Raw genomic sequence first — 21,265 nt, 5'->3', positions numbered from 1 at the left:
GTTGAAGCATTACCTTGACATTGTTATGAAAAATTCCCCCCAATAGGAATTTTCTCCTAATTAGCATTTCATCCTAATGCTGATGCCCAGCTTAATTCTCTAATGATCCAGTACCTTGTGCAGCATGACCGTGGGTAAGATCCAACCTAAAGCCACTGTCCAGCCTTTTCTTCCTCCCATCCCATGTGATCTCCATCTCTTTTCTGCTGCCTCTGAGCTGATTATCATCTATCACTCCCTTTGCCTCATTCTTACTTCAGTATTTATTGAAAATGTAAGCATACAGAGTATCCTAGTTTTATATCACTCAACAGAAACTTTTTTGAAATTTGGTTCTAAAAAGCCCATAAAAGGGAACTGGAGAGATGGCTCAATGGTTAAGATTGCTCAGTTCAATCAGATTATGCAGATTACAACCACCTCTAACTCCAGATCAAAGGGATATGATGCCCTCTTCTGGCCCCTGAAGACACTGCACTCAGGTGCATATACACACCCAGAGATGCTATACATAATTCATAAATAAAAAGAAATACTTTTTAAAAAATTAACCTCACAATAATATATTTCCCAATCTTCCCACTCATCTTGTTTCACTTGCTATAAACATATCATTCATCAATCTTATTTTTGCTTCTGATGGTCGATGGCATTTTATAGTCATCAAAATGAAGAATTAATTTTCTATATAGTTTTTTCTGTTAGTGGTATTTTTGTGTGTGTATGTAGTTTCCATTTTCTGTCTGGTATCATATACTTTGGAGTATTTCTTAAAATAAATCTTAGTGAAAGTCTACTGGCAATAAATAGTGTTTAGATAAACATGTTTTTAAAAGTGTTTATTGCAAAATTAGTACAACTTTGAAAAAATAGCTTGAATGGATATCTGGTATACTGAGTGCCAGGTTAACAGCTTTTCTTCTCTTGGTGGAATTAACTGTAACACCCTGCTGCAGCATCTCTGCCTTTGGCCCTGATGTGCCTCCCATCTTCGTTGCTTTGCTCTATAATATATCTGTCTTTCTTGAGCTATATCTAGACCTTTCCCCCTAATCATTAGCTTTTGGTTATACCTGTGATATACTGGAAGATTGATTTTTCTTTCATTGTGTCTATTCTGATGATCTGTGGGTCTCTTGGATAGCCGATTTGATTACTCACCATTTCGGGAAAACTCCTTTTTAGGTATTTATTTCATTTCTGTGTGGGGGTGCTTTGTCTGCATGTATATATGAAGCAATGGCTCCTCTCCTAACCTCTTCATCACCAAGGAATTCCCACAGTCCTCTTTCTGTCCTGGTCCTCTTCTTGAACGCTGTGGCACTATAGAAAGGAGCTGGTAAGGGGGTGTGAGCTCCATTCTTACCATCTGGGCAAGCCATGGGCCCCTTGCTGGTACCCACACATGACTCAGCTGAGGCTGCCTCAGCCTCTTCCTCCAGCCCTGTCTTCCTCTGGTGGCACACTCAGGCCAAGTCATACTCCATCTCTGCTGGAAAACACCTTATGTCTGATTGTTAACTACTTCAAGAAAAACTACTATAGGGTAATGGTAGTGTAATTATTAATTTTAATTATTAATCTAACTGAAATATACCTCTTGGTGCCTATGGGAATGTTGCCAGAAATGTTTAACAAAGGAGATAAAACCTACTCTAAATATGGGTGAGGTCATTCCAAAGAGAAGGCAAGTTGAACACTAGCACCATCTCTTCTTTCTGACTACAGATGCAATGTGTCTAACCATTGCACACTCCTGCCACTATTCCCTCCCTGCAATGATGGACTGAGCCCTCAAACTGTGAGCCAGAGTAAACCCTTCCTTCTTAAATTGATTTTGTCAGGTATATTGTCTCAATAATCAGAAAGGTAGCTAATACAGATACAGTGTTTACCTTTTCCCAGTAAGCCTCTTTACTTTGTCGTGTCTCTTGCTGTGATAAATACCCCCACAAAAGCAACTTTAAAGAGAGGGGGCTTATTTGTCTCACAATTCCAGGTTACAGTGCATCATTATGGACAAGTCAAGGCAGAAACTTGAAGCAACTAGCCACATCTACAGTCAAGAGCAGAGAAAATGAACACATGCATCCTTGTTAGTGCCCAGCATCTGTCTAAATATACACAATCTGGAATCCCCAACCTAGGGAATGGTGCCACCCACAGAGGGCAGGTCTTCTCACCTCAGTTAACAAAATCAAGATTCAAGTCCCCACAGACATGCCCACGGGCACCTTACTCTAGAAATCACTTCCCAGGTAATTTTCAGATTCCATCAGATTGACTATTAAAATGTATTGCCACAGGCTAGATGTGACACTCCAACTTCGGTGCTCCAACAGAGCAGAACTATGTCAGATCTGATGAGAAAGAGAGTTATTAGTGGGGAATGGGAAGGGAACTGGAGGAGCCCAGAGTAACTTCAATGAGACATCATACTTCAACTGGATCCTGAAAGATATCTCAATATTGTTCAGCAGAAGACATACAAAGAATTCCAGAGACATGGAACTATATTCACCAGGACCCTTAGACAAGAAGGGGCTGGCTGACAGAAAGCACCTAAGGGAACAGATTTGACCACTAATCAAGGAAGATGAACTTGGTGAGGCATGAATTGATAACACAGTACCCGCATGGTATAAATTGGGGTAGCAGTAGTAAACATTATTTGTCTTGGACAAATAGAAAACCCCAAACCATCTATATAGCAGTCTACAGGATGGGCATTCCAAATGTAGAAATCTCAACCTCAAATTCAAAAACGTGTAGTACTGACATGGTGGCACTTACACCTGACCTCATGTGACAGGCCACACTGAAAACGTAAGTACCCTAGAACTTTGTAAAATTATGTCCATGATATGTGCATGAGGCTACTGGAGATTTGGATTAATTTCGGTTTTTGAGACCTGAATCCTACCCCGGAGATGCCTCATTGCATATGTGCAAACATCCCAGAGTCTGAAGCAACCTGAAGCCAAAACACATCTGGCCCTGGACATTCAGATGTAGGATATTCCATCCAGATGCTAATGAATGTCTCTGCAGGAGATGCTGTTTAGAAGTCTGTCCCCTGCTTCACACTTTAACTGTGAAATGTGTTGACTTTGTCTTGGCTCTTCTCATTAGAGCTGCTTGCTGCAAGCCAGGGGGCTGGAGAGATGGCTCAGCAGTTACAATTGTACATCTGAATCTTCCTGGGGACCTGGGTTTGCCTTCTATCCACTCTACTAGAAGAATCTGACTTATTTAACATGAAGTGCTTTTCTGGAACTGTTCATGATTCATTTCTGCCTCTTATCAGAGCTTCTGTATTTCTTCCTTAGCCAATTAGACTCCCATCCCCTCCCTCTTCCCACACAGACCGTGAAATGCTAATGGTCTGTGACTGAGAAATTTCTTGCACTTTAACAAAAGCTGTTTCCTGTTGCCATGAATGCTACTAACAACCCCTGAAAGAAACCAATAGCCTGTGGTGGTAGTTTCATTTTATTGCAAATTAATATGTAAGAGAGTGGCACCTGAGTTCATTGGCTAGCTAGAAGCCAAACAAAATTAAATGACCCTTGTGGAATTCAGAGTACCCAGGCTCACCACTTATCTCTACAGTTATTGATTCATTTTAATGCAAAGAATTATGACTTGAACCATCTGGAGACCGTGTATAGAATGTGTCTGGGTGAACTGGGTTCCCAATCATTGCCCACATCCTGACAGACTGCGATATTAAAATCCAGATCACATCTGTTGGGACCCTGCTTTGCACCAGTCCCAAAGGAAGCGTGGCCTGTGCTATCTCATTGTGGTATGGGGACTGTCATTAATCCATGGAGCCTGAGACTTAAAGGCTAAATGCTTGACCAATGAGCATTTACTAAGCACTTACTGTATGTTCAGTGAACATCATAAATATACTTTCTTTCTCAGTAATGTTACATAAAAGAGATTGTTACCTCTTCTGACAGATGAGGAAACAAGGCCACTGTACCTGTTGAATATGGGACCTGAACTCAGTGGTAACAAGTGACTTTCTTTGTATGCTTGATCTCTCTGTTTACTGAATGTACTTAGAATCTCTCTGGGCACATGAAAGTCAAGTTAAGGGGACAGAGATGATAATAGGTCAACATAGAAATTAGAATGGAGGCTGGAGAAGAAAGTTCTAGAAGGGAAGAGTGATAAGATTTGGGCGTGACCGAGTGATCAGGGACAGGCTGAAAGAGGGGGTGGACTCCATAGTAACTCCTGGTTTCTGACCATGCAGGTGAGCAAACCATCAGTTGGGACCCAGAAACAAGAGCAGGACCAGAGTGAGAGGGAAGAATCTGGATGGGCAGGCGGATGTGAAGGACCCATGGCAGAGGTGCCTAGGGGTGGGGCCTCCAGAGTCTGAGATATCAAGCTGGAAACACATTGTCATAGCAAGGAGTGGGAAGGAGGCCTGTGTTCTGGGCCCTGATGGACGAGATGACCTTGAACTCCCAGGCCTTGGCTTCTCTGTGGAACATTTAGGGAAAAAGACAAATGATCTTGAACGTCCCTACCCCGCAGCTGAAATGCAGGGACTCTGTGTTCACAGCCCAGAAGGGCATAATTACCTGGAGAGGCAGACTTGGGCAGCCTGTCAGCTGGCAGATTCCATGTTAAATAGCTTTTCACACTCTGGTGCACATCAAAACCTTCAGCAGCATCCATGGAGCTGAACAGCAAGCGAGAAAGGGTAATATAGGAAGTGATTGTATTTTTTTTTGTTGTTTTTAGCGGAATGAGCACATGAATTCTGCATGGTTAGCCTGGGTGGCGAATCCCACCAAGCATATATTTATATTTCTAGGGGAAGAAAGATAACTTCTCCCACCAGACTCCATGTGTCCTTGTTCTTCTGGAAGGCCAGTTGTGTGTTGGTCTGATGCCCTTTGGCATGGAAACTCACTTCAATTAAAAACCTGCCTTGGAAGAAATGTTTGGCTGTTAGTCAAGGCAGTTCATGGATGGTGACGCTGATCCTGCTAGGTAATGGGAACACTCTGGGAGAGCAGCCAGAGGCTCCATGGTGCCTGAGTCTGTCCCATGTAGCCATAGTGGACTCACAGGCATCCACAGGATGAACAGCATGCACCCAGCATTGTCATGAGTTCTTGGGGAACAGCCAAAAGCAGACAGTACTTCTGGTAATGTGACCAGAGCCCAAAGTTCTCCTGCATTCCTTAAACACATGAGGCCATATTGTGATAGCTCATCTGATAATGAAGATGACAAATAATAACCAACAGGAGGGTAGCATCTGCAGGGTGGAAACAGTGAGCAATGTTTATTTATGTGCGTGTTAATGTCAAGGCCACATGTTTCTGTTTTAGGTTGCACAGAAACCCTAATTTGCTCAAATGTAACAGTGGTTGGTGTACCTTCAGAGAAATCTTTGGTTTGGGGGCTGAGTGAAGGCACTTGCCACCAAGTCTGACTACCTGAGTTCAATTCCCTGACCTCACATGGTAGAAGAAGAAAACTGATTCCCACAAATTGTTCTCTGATCACTAAATATATACTGTGTCACTGTGACACACACACACACACACACCCCAAATAAATAGATGCAATTCTGAAACAAAATTTTGGACTGGGTTCAAATTCACTCAGCCAATTTAACACATTGACCTGAAGATATTTAGGAATATATAGATGTGTGATAGCATGATGATCTAGGGGTGCATAGGGTTGTAGTTTCAACTGTGTGTTTTGAGTACTATAGTGGAATCGCATACCCTCCAGCCCGGGACAAGTGAATTAGCTTTCTGCAGTGCATCCATGCTGTGTATGCTACCTTCCCATCAGTTGCCCAGACATCTAAGTTATCAGTAGACTATCACAGTATGTCAGTGCTTGTGTTAATATGACCCTGACATGGGAACCTACAATTCACCCATCTCCCTTCACCTTATTGTGTATCTTACATCATCACAGGAAAATGAAGAAAGTATAATGAAATATTTTCAGAGAAAAAGAGAAAATATATTCACATGATTCTCAGGCGATCTATCACTTTGATCTATTTTATCACTTGCTTTTGTTGTTTGTCTCTTCCTGGACCTGCTTTATAAGTGAGACATTATCCTAGTCGGTAGGTACAGAGGGAAAAAAAAACCCAGCATATTTTGGTGGTATTCAGGCCTCTACTGACTTCTGTACAGGCTTGAGACTGCAAGCAGTTTGCAGAACTAGAGTCACCATCTAGACCGGTTCCCTGAATCAATAACCTGCAGTGCCCTACTGAGAGATAAAAGCAAAATGGTACCAGAATCCTGTCAAGATATTGCCAATCCATGCAATTGTGTTGAGCTCCTTTGAAACTGTTTGAGGGTACTGGCACTCAAAAGGCCCTGGGAAGCCAAGCAGCTGAAACTTAAGATTCCAAGGCAGGTCCCCTTTGCTGTGGGCATGGTTAACCTTCCCAGAGCTGGCATCCCTGTGGAGAACCATGTCTACAGCAGCTGGCATGGCAGTAAGATGTTTTGTTCCAGTACACTGCCATGGTCTGCATCACAAGGCAGAGAGGAGACCCACTCAGCCTCAAGAACAGACCAAAGCAGGAAGCTCTAGGGGTGGGGCTGGATGCAAAGCTCCTACAGGAGTCAGGGGGCAAAAATGATATCCAGCCAAAGGCAGCATGTGAGAAAAGTTGAAAAATGAGCAACAAACTGAGCCTTTTCCTCCCAGAAGCCATCTTTGAGCTGGACCAGCTCCATGGAGACAGAGGAGACCTAGTGGATATAGTACCCTCTATGGATGTATAGTGTAAAGTACCCACTATGGATGGGAAGATGGAGGAGGAAGGACCAGATCCCCAATCCTCAGGCAACCCAGTCCTTCCTGGCATTCTCCAGGACTGGGGGAAAGGGTTTGATGCCAGAAACCTGAGACCCATTTGATCCCAGCTTTCCCAAGCTAGGTGGGTGATCCTGACAAGTCCCTTACCTGACAAGTTGCTTCTTGTGACTGTAGAACAAACTTTCCTAAGCCAGACTTAAAACCACAGAGAAGCTGTTCCTTGAGGTTCTAGAAGCTGGAATTGAGCTAGCATGGTGTGGTAGAGCCATTCTTGCTCAGAAGGCTTGGCTAGGGTGGGGGATGTCCCTCCACTTGCTCCAGCTCAGGCAGCCTCAGGTGTCCCGGGCTTGTGCTGCCTCCTCACTCCATGCTTCATCTTCATCTTCACACAGCCATCCTGTGTCTTAGATCATCTCTCATCTCTCTTATAAATACATCACTCATGGGATTTAGGACCAAATCTAAACCTTGATGCCTTTTATCTTGAGACCCTCCGTTATAGCTTCAAAGGCCCTATTTCAGCATGTGATGGTATTCACAAGTACTGGGAGTGAAGCTTGGGGGCCTGCCATTCAGCCCACGAGGACCCTCTTGCTTCTGCTTCCTCATCACAGACTGCCTTCTGCACCTGTCCCACTGAGCGCTGAAAGGATTCAATTTGTTCAGAACCACAGCAGCTGGCAGCCACAGTGCTGTCATTCACTAAGCAATGCATACTAGGACTTTGCCGGGTTCTCAACTCCCATCTGGCTTCTGCATTGTGATTCTGAACCACAAAAGCAGCTGTGCAGGGATTATGACATCAACGTTTCTGTTCTGTCATCAGCCACAAGAGTGCAGAGAGGGGAGAATCAGTTTCACGGTAACTGAAAACGTCTGCCATCTCCTATTCATGGGAACCTGGTAGCATCCCTCACCTGCAGCTTCTACACCGAGTCTCAAGTGTGAGCTGGACTGTGGATATGACAGGGACTTGTAGGAAGCACTGGGATGCACTTGACACACGCTGTACTCATGGGCACACCTGGGAAGCTGTCACAAGGCCATAGTGTCCAGGCTCTGGGACTGCATAGACAAACATCATGCAAGTCTTTCTCTCCCAGATCTCTTAAGTCAGGAAGAAGCCAGACAAGTACATGGATTTGGGTGCATTAAGTTCTCATGGGTTCATCTAGATCAATGGCTGCCTTCACAATTGGATGGAGTAAAGAACAAGTGAGATCATTGACTTCGGAGTCTGCTGATTTAGGGATAGATTGGAAAGTACACACAAAAACAAAGTTGAAAATCCAAGACCTACAGTATTTGAAGAAAGCTAATTCATACGGCAGGAAGGGTAGAGTTTAGAATGGTCTCCACATCTCTGTTAGGCGGTACTGGGTGGGTGGCATGACAAAGGAAGGGAAACTTTGTGTAACAATCAGACTACCATTGATAAAGTTTTCAGTTTACAGAGTATCTGGTGTGGGTGAGGTGTCCTGCAGGCAGCTGCTGAATTGTCCCAGCCATCTGGTTCTTCTAGTTCCATTTGTGTTACTGTAATAGAATACTCGGACCTAAAGCAACTTTGGAGAAAAGAGGCTTAAGCTTACAGTTCTGGGTTACAGTCTATCCTTGTGGGGAAGTCACAGTGGCAGGAGCTTGAGACAGCCGATCATATCATACCCACAGACAAGAGCAGAGAGAAATCAACATATGAATGCTCACTTGCTTGGGCTCAGATCAGTTCCTCCACTCACACAGTTCAAGACCTTTTGCTTAGGGAATGGTACCACCCACAGTTGGCAGGATCTTCCCACTTCAGTTAACTTAGTTAAAATAATCTCTCAGAGACATGCCTTTGAGCCATCCCAACATAGACAACCCTTCATTGAGATTCTCCTTCCAGAGGATTCTAAGTTGTGTCACATTCGCAAAGATAATAAATATACAAATGAATAAACCATAATTATTACCCACATTTGTCAAAACAGGTAAAGACACTAAGTGATATGTTAAACTCTATTCCAGCCAAACCCACTGTCTTCCTATTTCTAACACAACAAGTTGCTATTTTCTCAAACTCTAAATTCCATCATTCTCCAGAAATAGAACATGATCCCACACTGAAAGAATGTTGGTCAGACAGGGATTTGGCCAAAGTAGGGAGCACTATTCAGTTATTCCTGTCTCAGCCATATGACTTCCCATATACCCATAGACTCTCCCTGAACCTCATCTGTTAAAGGTGTTAAATGGTAGCACACCCCAAGAGGCTGTAGTATCAAGGGGAGGGAAGCTTGTGGGCAAGAACATGCTATTAAAATGTAGAGTGAAAGAAAAACAGAAGCCGGCTGGGATCTGGGATCTGGGATCTGACTGTTCATCTGATTTAAGCTCTAGATTCAACATAGTCAGATACTAGTAGAGAACCCAGCCAACCTGATCTTTCATGCCTGTCCTGTTCCAATCTCTCCTTGATGCCCTCAGTGCCACCTAAAGCCTTGGCAGCTTCAGTCCAGTGGCTCTCTAGAACAATGGAGAGGTAAAACTCACATAACATCAGATTAGCCATGCCGACTTGTGCCATCCCGGGGTGGGTAGCAAACCCCTCCACACTGCTCTACAACCTTTCCTTCTATCTCTTTTCAAAAACATTGCCTCTGCCAGGGACATACACCCATTGCCCCCTCAGGCAGCCGCCTCCTCACTCCTTCCTTTTACACCAAAAGTCCACTCTGTTTGCTCTCTGTCTTACTCCATGCCTGGATCATTCCTGAGCTGGGCTGCAGGTACAGAGTCCTCAGCATCCTAATAGCTGGCTACCTGGCCTATGTTGATACTGAGACAGAATGGCAATTGTCCAAACCCATGTGCTCAGGTCTTACTTTCCATTGTAGGAGTGAGCTATGCTAGGGTCTCCCAAGGTGACTCATGGACAAGTACCTCACTGGCTGTTAGCACAGGAACACACACTCAGCCCCTTTCTGCTCATTCCAAAGTCTGCGGTATCTCCCCAGGAGCAGGATCTGGTGGTAGCAAAATAAGTCTCAGCAGGCTTGTCTTCTTGTGTTCAAGTCAAGGTATGGCTGATATTCTCTCTGCCTTGTCATTACAGCCCCTGAAGTCTTCCAGGTGTATGTGGATGGAGGCCCTGGGTACTCATACCCCGTGGACTGGTGGTCACTGGGTGTCACAGCCTATGAGCTGCTCCGAGGCTGGGTAAGTCCTGTAGAAGGGAGGACTTCAATCCACAAAGCTGCTGAGATGCCAGGAGGGGGTGCTGGACCAGGATTTTGGAAACCCCTCAGAGGGCTCCATCTCTATCTCAGCCACTTACTGTTTTGATAGGGAAAGAGATTCTTCTTTGTGCCCAGGGAGGGAGGACACAGAAGGTTGAAGCACCCTGGCCTTTGATTTTTCAAACCCCTTCCTCTGCACCCACAGTTGCGTGCAAGCCCAACTTCCCCACTGCTTGCTTGGGTATTCTCTCTCATTTCTCTTTCCTCTCTCCCCATCCTTCTCAAACATGACTCAGGAATCTCTAAGGGCGATATGGGACAGTCAGTGCCTGGTTTTATTTTGGGACTAGTCTGCATGAATTGCTGAAAATGATGGAGCCATCTGACAACCAACACCTCACAGTTTTATTTAAGTACAAACTCTTGTGACCAAACAACCTCTGTAGTGTGTTTTCTTTGCACAAGTATAATTGGAAAATGTCAACTCACCTCCCCAACCCATTGTTTCCTCAGCTATGTAATAGAGAAAATGGCATTAGGGGACATTTGTCCCTGGACTGTGGCACTCTCCCTGCTTTAACTGTCTCTGTTCATCCAATGCCCAAAACAAAGTTTTGCAAGTCTAACACAGGTTTGCATCTATTTGCTTATATGGATATTCATGACAACAGAGGGCAGCATCCATGAAGGCAGGATCTTATTTTGGTGGGAGAATCCCTTCTTTAGGATAGTGGGAAATGAATGAATGCTTATTGAATAAATGAATGAATCAGTCAATCAAACAAACAAACAATGATGAAAGTATCCTGTACCTGAACTCCTTCGTGAGCACAAAGATTCTCACTCTAGTTCGGCCAACTATTTTTCTGCTCGCGAACTCAGTTATTTCCATGAATTCCTCGAAAGCTTAATTGCAGTGCATGGCATTTTTAGAACGCAGAGAAAATGAGGACTTGTTTGCTTCCTCAAGCACTAAATGGAAGGCTTGGCACTCCATGGGCTCCCTTGTTTCTGGCAGTTCCTTTTTGGCTCTGCAGCCAACAGGGAACACAAGCATTCCCCAATCCCAGATGAACCAGGATGCTTGTCCTCCAGAGGCTGCGCGGTTAATGCAATCCTTCATGCAGGTGACCTTGTTGCACAGTTGCCCTCAAAAGAGGAAGCCTGCCAGCAGAAAGCATGCTGGCTGTTATTCCTCAAGGGCCAGTGATGGCTTGGCAAAGAAGCCCAAGAATGGAAGAAAGCCTGCTTCTTAAAAATTAAGTTCCTCGTGTCTCATTCTTGAGTTTTCTACTTCAAGGGAAGAGAGAGAGTCACAGGGTCAGTGAGGGCCTGTGGTACAGGGACAATGTAAGTACTGGAAAGACGGCCTGTTAGGAACAGGGTGAGCCTTTTTCCCAGCTGTCTTTGCATGTCAGTGTTGTCTACCAGAGGGGCGGTGAGTTGTGAAATGGGCTGCTCTCTGGGTTTCATGCTGGAAACCACTGATTTAGCCAAATGACCAGTTCAATAGCCCCTCACCTTGCTCAGTTTATTTGTAGACTGTGGATTCAGAAGTCATCCATTGTCCTGGCCATTCCTTCCAGTCTGTCACTGACAGTTCTGACAGAACTGAGGCTCCTTGCTTTCCAAAGACAGGGAAAGCATCAGGGGCTTCCCCACTGGAGTTGTAGGAGCTTGGAGCTGGGGAACTCCAGAAAAGGCTCCTGTGGCTTGTTCGCCAGCATCTCAGAAATGCTCTAGTTCTGACCGAAAACAGCTGCCTCTCCCATGAGGAGTTCTCACCACACTGGGAGAATAAAGGGACCTGGTCTCCTGTGCAAACAAGTAGAACTTGTTTACAATCTGGGCAAGGGGTGCACGGGACACAGCATCTCTTGTAACCCAGAGTAGAATGTGAACTCCTACTCCTACAAAACTACCTTGGAACAAACAACCCAGGTGAGCACCACCAGCAATTGCAGTTTAAACACGGAGTGAGCTGCCATCAGCCTGCAGCTCTTGAACCGAAAAGGCAGACTGGAGCACCGACAGGGTGGAAGGAGACTCCACCTCCTGACCATGTCCTCCTGGAAGATACTTAGTGACCTGCAGCATGGACACTATCCCTGCTAACTGGACGCCACCCTAACAGATGGTCACGTTTGGGATCCAGAGGGCTCCTTACTTGCAGAGAGAAGTCACTTCACACAGCTGTCACAAACAGGGAGTTTTCCTTCTTCCTCAATGGAAGGATGCTTCCTTATAATAGGAAGACTGAGAGGAACCTCACTGGCTCATCAGGAACCACGTTTGGTGACCTTAACTCAGCAGGACTTGTAAACAGGCAGGGAGCTCAGATCCTCTGGCAACTTCTGTTATGTCTCCCCAGCAGGGATTTGTGGAGATTTAATGACCTAGTAATGTAAATTACCCATCACATTCTGGTCCCTGGTGGTCAGCACTGTACAAGCTCTAGCTTTCTAACCTCAACAAGACTCACACCCAGAGAAGCCTGCTGTGGTCTCAGCACAGCACCCTTCAAGGGTTTAGCATCCTTCAAACACTATGAGGCTGGGCCCAGCCTGGTTACCACCTATTAGACAATAAGGCTGCAGGTGTGCCAGCCGAAACGCTTATCCATACTGTAATTCATGCTTAACTTGTCTGAGATAATGAATATGGTCTCTGTGGAGTATGGGGGTGGGGGGAATATAACCAGAGAGAGCCCTGGCAGCATGGGGCTGAGGGACAGAGTGCTGAAGACAATGTCATCATGTAAGTTGCATGGTCCCATGGAGGCTGTGGATGCAGCTCAGACATGGAAGACATTACTGGGAAGAGCAGAGGGGAGTTCTTGAATGACAGCTAAGATGACTCATCTGTGAACCACACTGCTGTTGGCAATGGTGTGAGCGAGGCAGAGGAGGCAGGCCGAGGCAGACTCACCCATCGCTGGATCCCACCACATGTCATAGGGCAGTCAGGGAACTTCCGTAAAGGGCTCTGAGTGCTTTGCTTGTTACATGGTATAGTGACGTACCTTAGACTTATTCAGGGAAGTAAGAGAGCAGTAGTTCCATGTGGATATATGCCTGGGCATCACCTGTTTCCAGCTTCTGCTACAAGAGGAGATCCTAGTATAAGAGGTCTAACTCCAGTGCTGAGGATATTTGAGGTCAAGGCTGATAATGAGGTGATTCTGCACACTAGCAACAGCAGACTGAATGATGCCTGCCTGGGAGGCAATGGTGCAAGAGAGATCCTATCAGTAGAGGGTGAGGCTTGGAGACCCGGTAGGGACCATGCTGCCCTCCTAGCTTGACTACCAACAACTTGCCTCCCTGTGTGTTCCCTCTTGCCTTTGTCTCCAACCAGCACCTGTTGGGGACTGTAAGCAAAAGTATTTGGGGTATAGAGAGGCCAAATCAATAAAGGAAGGAGATCTGGAATACCTCAGAGAGAGAGGCCCAGTGCAGAACCAAGGACTGCTGTGTGCACCACTGGAACAGGGCTCCACCTAATGGGGAGGCTGCTGGTTGTCCCAATGAAGGACAGACCACAGTGCCTGGAGTCAGAGTTGGAAGGTGATTCTGCTCTTTCCAGGGCCCGTTATCACGGGGTTCCAGCTTTCTCATCATTTCTCTGCGGAGATCATTCCCGGGGGGTGGGGGGGAGTCATTCTCAGGATTTGGAGTCTCAAATTGCCTGTAGGCCGGTTATTCTGAATAAAGAGACTAGAAAGCATACAGAGGATTCGATGGTCTGCCTGCCATACTCTAGCAGAAGATACGGCAGGCCTATGCCAGTTCTCTCCCGTTTTATGCTTCCATTTAGTGGCAAATTGCCTTTTTTTTAACAAAGTGAGTTTCCTGGAATAAAGACATACCTGCACTCTGCAATAAGCTACCTGTTTCCTGCTGCTGGAAACCACTCTTGCCAGCAGGACTCACAATCACTGTACCCTCTAAAGAGAGGAGCTTCTGAGAAAGAGCGTCCTAAGGACAATGGAACAAAGTGTCAGTGCAGTCTGGCTCTGTTACAGGCCTTAATAGCTGCTGTTTAACTCAGAGGAAGGTCTGTGCCTCCATGCCCACCCAAACAGAGGAGGGCTAAACCTGGGGCCCCCAAGTTAGAAGCACCTCAGCTGAGTCACCCCAGGATGACTTTAAATGTACAAGCCACCTATCTCTGAAGGCTAAAGTTCTCATAGTCAACGATGGGTTATGGCACAGTTTGCAAAGCACTATGGGTATAAGAACCTGAGTTTGATCCAAAAAATCTTTGCAAAAGAAAGTTGGGTACAGTGGCAAGCACCTGTAACCCTATGGCTGGGGAGGCAGAAGCTGGAGGTTCCCAGGAATTCTCTAGCCAGCCAGTCTAACCCATTCGGTGAACTTCAGGTTGAGAAGGAGAGTGTGTCTCAATAACCAGGTAGAGGGAGAATCAAGAAGTCACTCAAGGTCAACTTGTGGCCTACACACAGATGCACACATGAGCATGAATACACATGCATGTATATATACTCACATACAAAGTTCTCACAAGCATGGCTTCTGTGGGTGTCTTCCCAGTATTCACACAGACCCAACACATATCATGTCTGACTCTTCATAGACCTGCTCAGCCAAGACAGAGAGAGGTGCTGGCCACTCTTCCTGCAGATGAAGTATGGGACTAACGGTGTCCCTGTGGGTACTCAGTGGCAGGTATCAGTACTCCAGCCTGTGACTCATCCAGCTGCCGAGTGAGTCCTGCCTCTTCCACTCACAGACAAATACCTCAGCCTCCTATGTCCAAGACAATCCATCCATGCCCTCTTCTTGCACTGCCTTGATGAGATAGAAGAGCCCATAGCATCTTTAAGGAGATAGAAATGGTTTTCCATCACCACACAGTCCTTGAACAAGAGGGTGCTGCCTCTACCAACACATTCGTTCTGATTCTGGCATCATCCTTTGTTGCAGAGGCCATATGAGATCCACTCAGCCACACCCATTGATGAGATTCTCAACATGTTCAAGGTGGAGCGTGTCCACTACTCCTCCACGTGGTGTGAGGGGATGGTGTCCCTGCTGAAGAAGGTAAGAGGTTGGACAGCTGTGTGGAGGTGATGGCTAATGCACTAACACCCAACACAGTGGGGTGTGTGACAGCCCAGGCTCTTCCCAATCCACTGCAAGTTCCTATTAAACAGAAATACCTACTGCATGTGGGTATTAGGAAGGGCTGCTAGGAGAATGTGTGCTGTGGTCCTGACAACTCCATGTGGAGAGTGAAGATGTTTCTGCAATGACAGTGGCAGTACCAACAAGAAGGGTGTCACATTCCTCTTTAGCACATGCTAGGTCCTTACCAATCCTGTTGGTCCTCACCCTGGCCCTGTGATGAAAGTAAGGGACTCCTCCTTTTCCCAGGAGACAACAACAGCCAATCTCAGGAGGGCTCCTGGTCATTGGCCATTTCCTTTATGTGACAGTCCCAGGGATGAGCCCTGTCCTGTTGTGTTTATCCCAGCGGGCTTTGCATCTCATAAACTAGAGTGTTTTAAAAGACAGTGCAGGAGCTGAGGAGATGGCTCATTTGGCCAAGTGCTTGCTTTGCAAGCATGGCAGCCTGAGTTTGAACCCACACCACCCACCAACATGTCTGAGTTCAGCAGTATCAGGAGGATACCCGAGGCTTGCTGGTCAATCTAGCTGAGCCCATGAGCTACAGGTTCAGTGAGAGACTTTACCACTAAACTAAGATGGAGAGCAATTAGGAAGACATGGAAACCCTGGCCTCCACATACTCATGCACACAGGGTCATGCACACACATCTACATATATGCACACACATCTACACATATGCATAACATCTATACATATGCATACACATCTACACATATGCATATAGAAAAAGAAAATGCAAAGTATTGATCTGGAGCTATTCATTTTAAATTTTTTTTATTTAGTGTGTATAAATATTTTGTCTGCATGTACATATGTGTATCACATACATGGCCTAATGCCTATAGAGGTTTTTGAGCTAAAATGTGAGTCCTGGGACCCAAATCTGGGGTCTTATGCACAGCCAGCCAGTGCCCTTAACCATTGAGACACCTTGCCAGTCCCTCTGTAGCTGTTTTTTATACTCTAGCTCCATTAGCAGAAACTGGCCTTCAAGAGAAGTTAAAAGTGGACCACTCAGTTAGGATGCAGAGGTCACCTTGTAACTCCTGAGGGAACATTCCGTTTCACTCTTGTGAAACCAAGTCAGAAGTCCTCTGATGAGGCAGCCAGCCTGTTCTTTCCAATCAAAGCTTTCGTGAACATCAGAGAGAGGCTGCTTATCAGAGGGCTGAAAACTTAGTCTCTCCCCAAGGGTAGCTTGCCAGATGACCTTAGAGAAAAGAGTTGACCTTGAAGTCCCTCCCTTGCTATAGCAGTACATTTAGCATTCCAGAGAGAACCCAGACCCAAACGGGGCAGGCCACTGCCAGGCATAGCATGCAAGGACACCCTAAGTGTTAGGTGAGGAGTCATGTTCCAAGTCCATGCTCATCCCTATGGGATACACCGTTCACAGTGTGCCCTCTAACTGCAGCTGCTGACAAAGGACCCTGAGAGCCGCCTGTCAAGCCTTCGTGACATCCAGAGCATGACCTACATGGCTGACATGAACTGGGATGCAGTGTTCGAGAAGGCCCTGATGCCTGGCTTTGTGCCCAATGTGAGTCATACCACCCCCTTCCATGGGTCCCTTCCTAGTATTAAGCCTGACCCCTGCCACTGACTGGTGAACCCCCTGAAGGTCACTGAAGTAAGGCACCAGCAGATTCACAGTTCACCTAGATCCACGGTATGTGGACCAGACTTCTAAGGTGTGCTTCTTGCAGTGGAGCCATGAGCTGCTGAGAGCCCCTGGTCTCTCTGCCCTTCTGAACAGATGTCAAGGACTATGTTAGTGCAGATGATGATTGGTCACAGGGAACCTTCCATCCCTTGGGAGCTCATCCTCCTCAGTGGACTAGAAGGCACTGGAGGTCCTCAGTTTGCTACTGTCATATGTGTGCATGTGTGGGTGCTCAGGGCCAGCAGGGCTAAGTGTGGGCTCTGCTCTGGGATTGTTCTTTGAGCCTCCCAGGCGTTGGCTTCTAGAAGCTTCACACCAGCCGGAGAGTGGATCTTGTTAGTGTTCTGGGTGAGGTTAAATAGTTTTCCCAAGATGACCTGGGATGAAGCCAGCAGAGCTGGATCTCAGGCAAGGCCGGATCCAGGGCCTGCATCTGAGTGGATGAATGGATGGATGGCAGGCCACTCAGGAGAGAGGTGAGTCTGAGTTCAAGATTTCCCTTGGGGGTGAACAAATGCTGAGGTCAAATGTGCACAACAGGAAAGGGATTCTTAGCCAAGGTGAGGAAGTTAATTATGATAGAAGGAGCCAGGATCCATGGGACTCACAGTAGAACCCAACAAACAGATCAGAGATCAATGTGTGTATGGGTGCCACTGAGGGGCAGAGAGCAGCCCCAAATATCCTCCTCCATTTTCTCCGGTCAGCCTCATTACCCTCATCTTATAGCCGTGGAAAGTGAGCCTCACAAAGGTTTTGTGACTTGTGTTAGAAGAGCCAGGATTAGTTACAGTTCTATCTGGGGAGCCCCACCTGCCTCCCACTCTCTGGTTATATCAACACTCACCACTTTTGAGACAGTCTGACAGCTCTGGCCACATTGGTGTGGTCAGCAGACCCTAGCTTGTGACTTAGGTTTCAAGCTGGCAGTCCTGTAGTGTTACCCAGCCTATGACACAGCTAAGAAAATACTTGTTCTTAAAGGGGCAGACACTGGAAGCTTAGCAGGTCTCTCTCGGTGAATCCTAGCAGCCTTTGAGGCTGTGCATCCCACACAAGGGTGGACCCAGGTCATGTGTAATCCAGAATTGCTCAACTGGGGTGTGGAGAGGACAGGCTGTTTGTCTTGGAGGCTGCACCTGGCCTGGATTCTCTTAACTAGGAGCCTCACAGGCCAGCAACATGAAAACAGAAAGGACTACAGTAGTAGTTCTACTACTTTCTAGAAATCATAGGGTAGTTCTTTGGAAGACAGCTCTTTCCCTGTCTCCCTGAGTCCCCATAAGTGAGGATGCCTGCTATAAACCAGAGAACTGCAATATTCTGCTTCCCTGTGTGGCTGCAGAGCTGTTGATGCCATAGTCACAGGGCTGCATGGCTAATGGGTGGGTCATCAAGGTGCCAGCCATCAAAGACTGAGAACCCTGATATGAGGGTCTAGGCCTATAAGACAGGGTGGGTGGAGACGAAGGCCTCTAGCAGGGCCTGTTCCGAGGATAGACAGCTCTAGCTGTGAAAACAGGAACTGGTAACCAGGAGATGTTGATCAGAAATGTTATTTAGGTAGCGGCAAGGAAGCTTTCTGTGTGTCTGAGGCTAGCTAGTACTACATAGTAAGACTCTGTCTCTGCCAAGGTTATCTCAAAAGTATTAATTAGACTTTAAATAAAATTATAAAAAATATAATAAGAAAAACAATGACCTGTGATTGTGTCTATAATGAAATAATTAGTAAAAATAAAGAAAATTTACATGTATAAACAGTCACAGGATTTAGACCAGTGCTCCCCAAACTGTGGGTTGTGACTCCATTGGGGGTACGATGACCCTTTTATAGGGGTTACCTGAGACCATCAGATATTTACATTACAATTCATAACAGTAGCAAAATTACAGTTATGAAGTAGCAATGAAAATAATTTTATGCTTGGACTTCACTACAGCATGAGGAAGTATATGAAAGGGTAGAAACATTAGGAAGGTTGAGAGTCGCTGAGGTGGACAGAGAGTTAACAGGGCATGGTTGCCCAGCTGGGACTGTGTCTCTGAACTGATGGTGTGTGTGGTTAGGCCACACTGATTATATTATCAGAGAGAAACATGAGGCATCCCAGGGTGACAGGTAACGGTTGCCACATGTGAAGATGCCTGGGCTATGGGCAGAGGATGATGTGACAGATAATAACTATGAAACGTGTTTTTCTTTCTGCTTCCCTTCAGAAAGGGAGACTGAACTGTGACCCCACATTTGAACTTGAAGAAATGATTCTAGAATCCAAGCCGCTTCATAAAAAGAAGAAGAGGTTGGCCAAGCATAGGTCCAGAGACAGCACAAAGGACAGCTGTCCCCTGGTGAGCCCTCAGGGGAGGGTTCTGTGGGGAAGGAGGGAGGTGTGGAGGACAGACCCCTCTTATTCAAAGGTACACTTCAGCCCACAGCCTTCCTTTCCCTCCTTCTGTGTCCTTGGGGAAGTAGTGCCAGGGCCCCACTAGATCCCAATCCTGTAGATCCCCACACTCCTTGTATAAAATGGTGTTGTGCTGGGTATAAAACCCAGGCACATCCTCCATATGCTTCAGATTGCTTTGGGATTACTTCCATTACTTGACACAGCCCAAATGCTGTGTGTAACATAGGTGATGGACATTGCTGTTCAACACAGATCTTACCAGCACAGGCTCAACTGCAAAGTTCACAAGTAAGACATACTGGATGATAACACTTATCTGGACCTCTGGGACACAGGAGAGGCTAAGGGTGGTGACTTTTATGTCACTCCTTTCTTGTGGAATTTGTGTAGTGTCCAGTGCACTTCAAATCTTAGGTTTTGATTTATGGAACCTTCTGAAATTTCTTTGTTTCTCAGCATTTTCAGACTGCAGTTGGTTGGATCTGAGGTCACAGAGAGCTGACTTACTATTTTTTTTTAAGTAAATCAAATGCCTCTGGCATATGAATGATCTCTTATAATACTGATAAAAACAAGGATGATTGAAGAGGGAGTGCCCACATCCCTGCCATCCACACTGAGAACCTCAGGGACAATACAGGGCACCCCAGTCTCTATGCACCTTTTAGTAAGGGTCTAACCTGCAGGGATCCCCACAGGCTGCATTGTGACAGCCCATCACAGTGGAAAATGCATGATAGCATGAGCTTGAAGCAGCTGGTCACATGGTGTCCACAGTCAGGACACACAGAGAGGGTGATGCTGGTGCCTGGCTCATTCTCTCCGTTTTATTCATTTTGGTACCCAAGCTTATTGAGATGGTGCCACCCACATTTAAAGTGAGTCTTCCCATCTCAGTTAATCCAGTTTAGAATCTCTCTCCCAGGTAAGCCCAGCAGTTTGTCTCCTGGGTTGTTCTAGATCCTGTCACTTTGTCCTAGCCCATCACTGGCTGGCTGTCCTTCTCACATAGGTATCTTAGTGTTGAGCAGCAACATGAATCAGAACTCTGGGGATCTGAGAATATTGCTTGACTTTTTCTCAGCCAATGAGATAAGCACAGTCTCGCCACCTACACCATCACTTAGAACTCCAGTCCCACTCCTGGGTCAACCATACCCTGCAACTCCCCTACTTCTCATTCCTGTGAAGGGTTTATGTGTGCACTCTGACCTCTGAACTAATTATTTCATCCTCTCTCTCTCTCTCTCTCTCTCTCTCTCTCTCTCTCTCTCTCTCTCTCTCTCTCTCTCTCTCTCACCATTATACCATCTCAGCTTTTCTAGCTTTCCTAGGATTGCCAGGCTGGCAACTCTATCCTTCCACCTTCCCCTTTGACTTCCTGTGGCCTGTCTCTAGGTCTCTGTGCTCTTTGTGCAAAGACACCCCACTGGCTTCAGCACCCATAACATTCCACCCTGCCTCACCTTAACATGATTATACCTGCAAAGACCTGGTCTCAGATAAGACCATATTAAGACCCTATGGCTTAATGAACATACTCTTTGGGAACAAAACTCAGTCCATAGCAGTCCTTTCCCCTATAAAATACAGGTTTTTACGCTTTTGCAGATACCTTAATATAAAGATGAATATGACCTCTGATTTAAAAAACAAAAAAAGCTTATTTTAGTGCTCTTGTTTAAATATAAATGAAACCGTCTTGCCAGCCCCTGGAAGCACCACAGACCAGTGATCCCAGAGGCTCTCAGAGCATCATGTGTCATCTATATGCAGCTTCTGGCGGCAGGCGGGGGGGGGGGGGTTCCTAAAAGATTCTGATCCTGGACGGAGGGCTTGGCATGAATGTCTCAATCTAAACATCTCCTCTTCCACGTCCTAAAGCAGGCTTGAGCATCCTAATATGAGGGAGCCCAAACTCAGAAGCACATTTGTCTGCAGACATAATTGCTGAACCCAGCCACTGGACTTGTCTCTAAGTCCCAAGT

At 46.1% G+C, this 21,265-nt stretch overlaps 1 protein-coding gene across 1 annotated transcript in view; it reads left to right on the top strand.

Moving 5' to 3' along the window:
- Stk32b (serine/threonine kinase 32B) overlaps window positions 1-21,265 on the top strand; it is a 260,562-nt gene that overhangs the window by 230,886 nt on the left and 8,411 nt on the right. The window contains exons 7-10 of the mRNA XM_021163035.2: window positions 9,926-10,029; window positions 14,996-15,112; window positions 16,618-16,743; window positions 19,087-19,218. Of these exons, the coding sequence (XP_021018694.1) occupies window positions 9,926-10,029; window positions 14,996-15,112; window positions 16,618-16,743; window positions 19,087-19,218 (479 nt within the window). The remainder of the gene's footprint in view (window positions 1-9,925; window positions 10,030-14,995; window positions 15,113-16,617; window positions 16,744-19,086; window positions 19,219-21,265) is intronic.

The sequence above is a fragment of the Mus caroli genome, unplaced genomic scaffold (genome assembly GCF_978045245.1).
Source record: "Mus caroli unplaced genomic scaffold, Mus_caroli_1 scaffold_4, whole genome shotgun sequence".
Lineage (NCBI taxonomy): Eukaryota > Metazoa > Chordata > Mammalia > Rodentia > Muridae > Mus > Mus caroli.
Note: the sequence above shows the minus strand (reverse complement) of the source record. Positions and strands in the feature narration are given on the sequence as shown.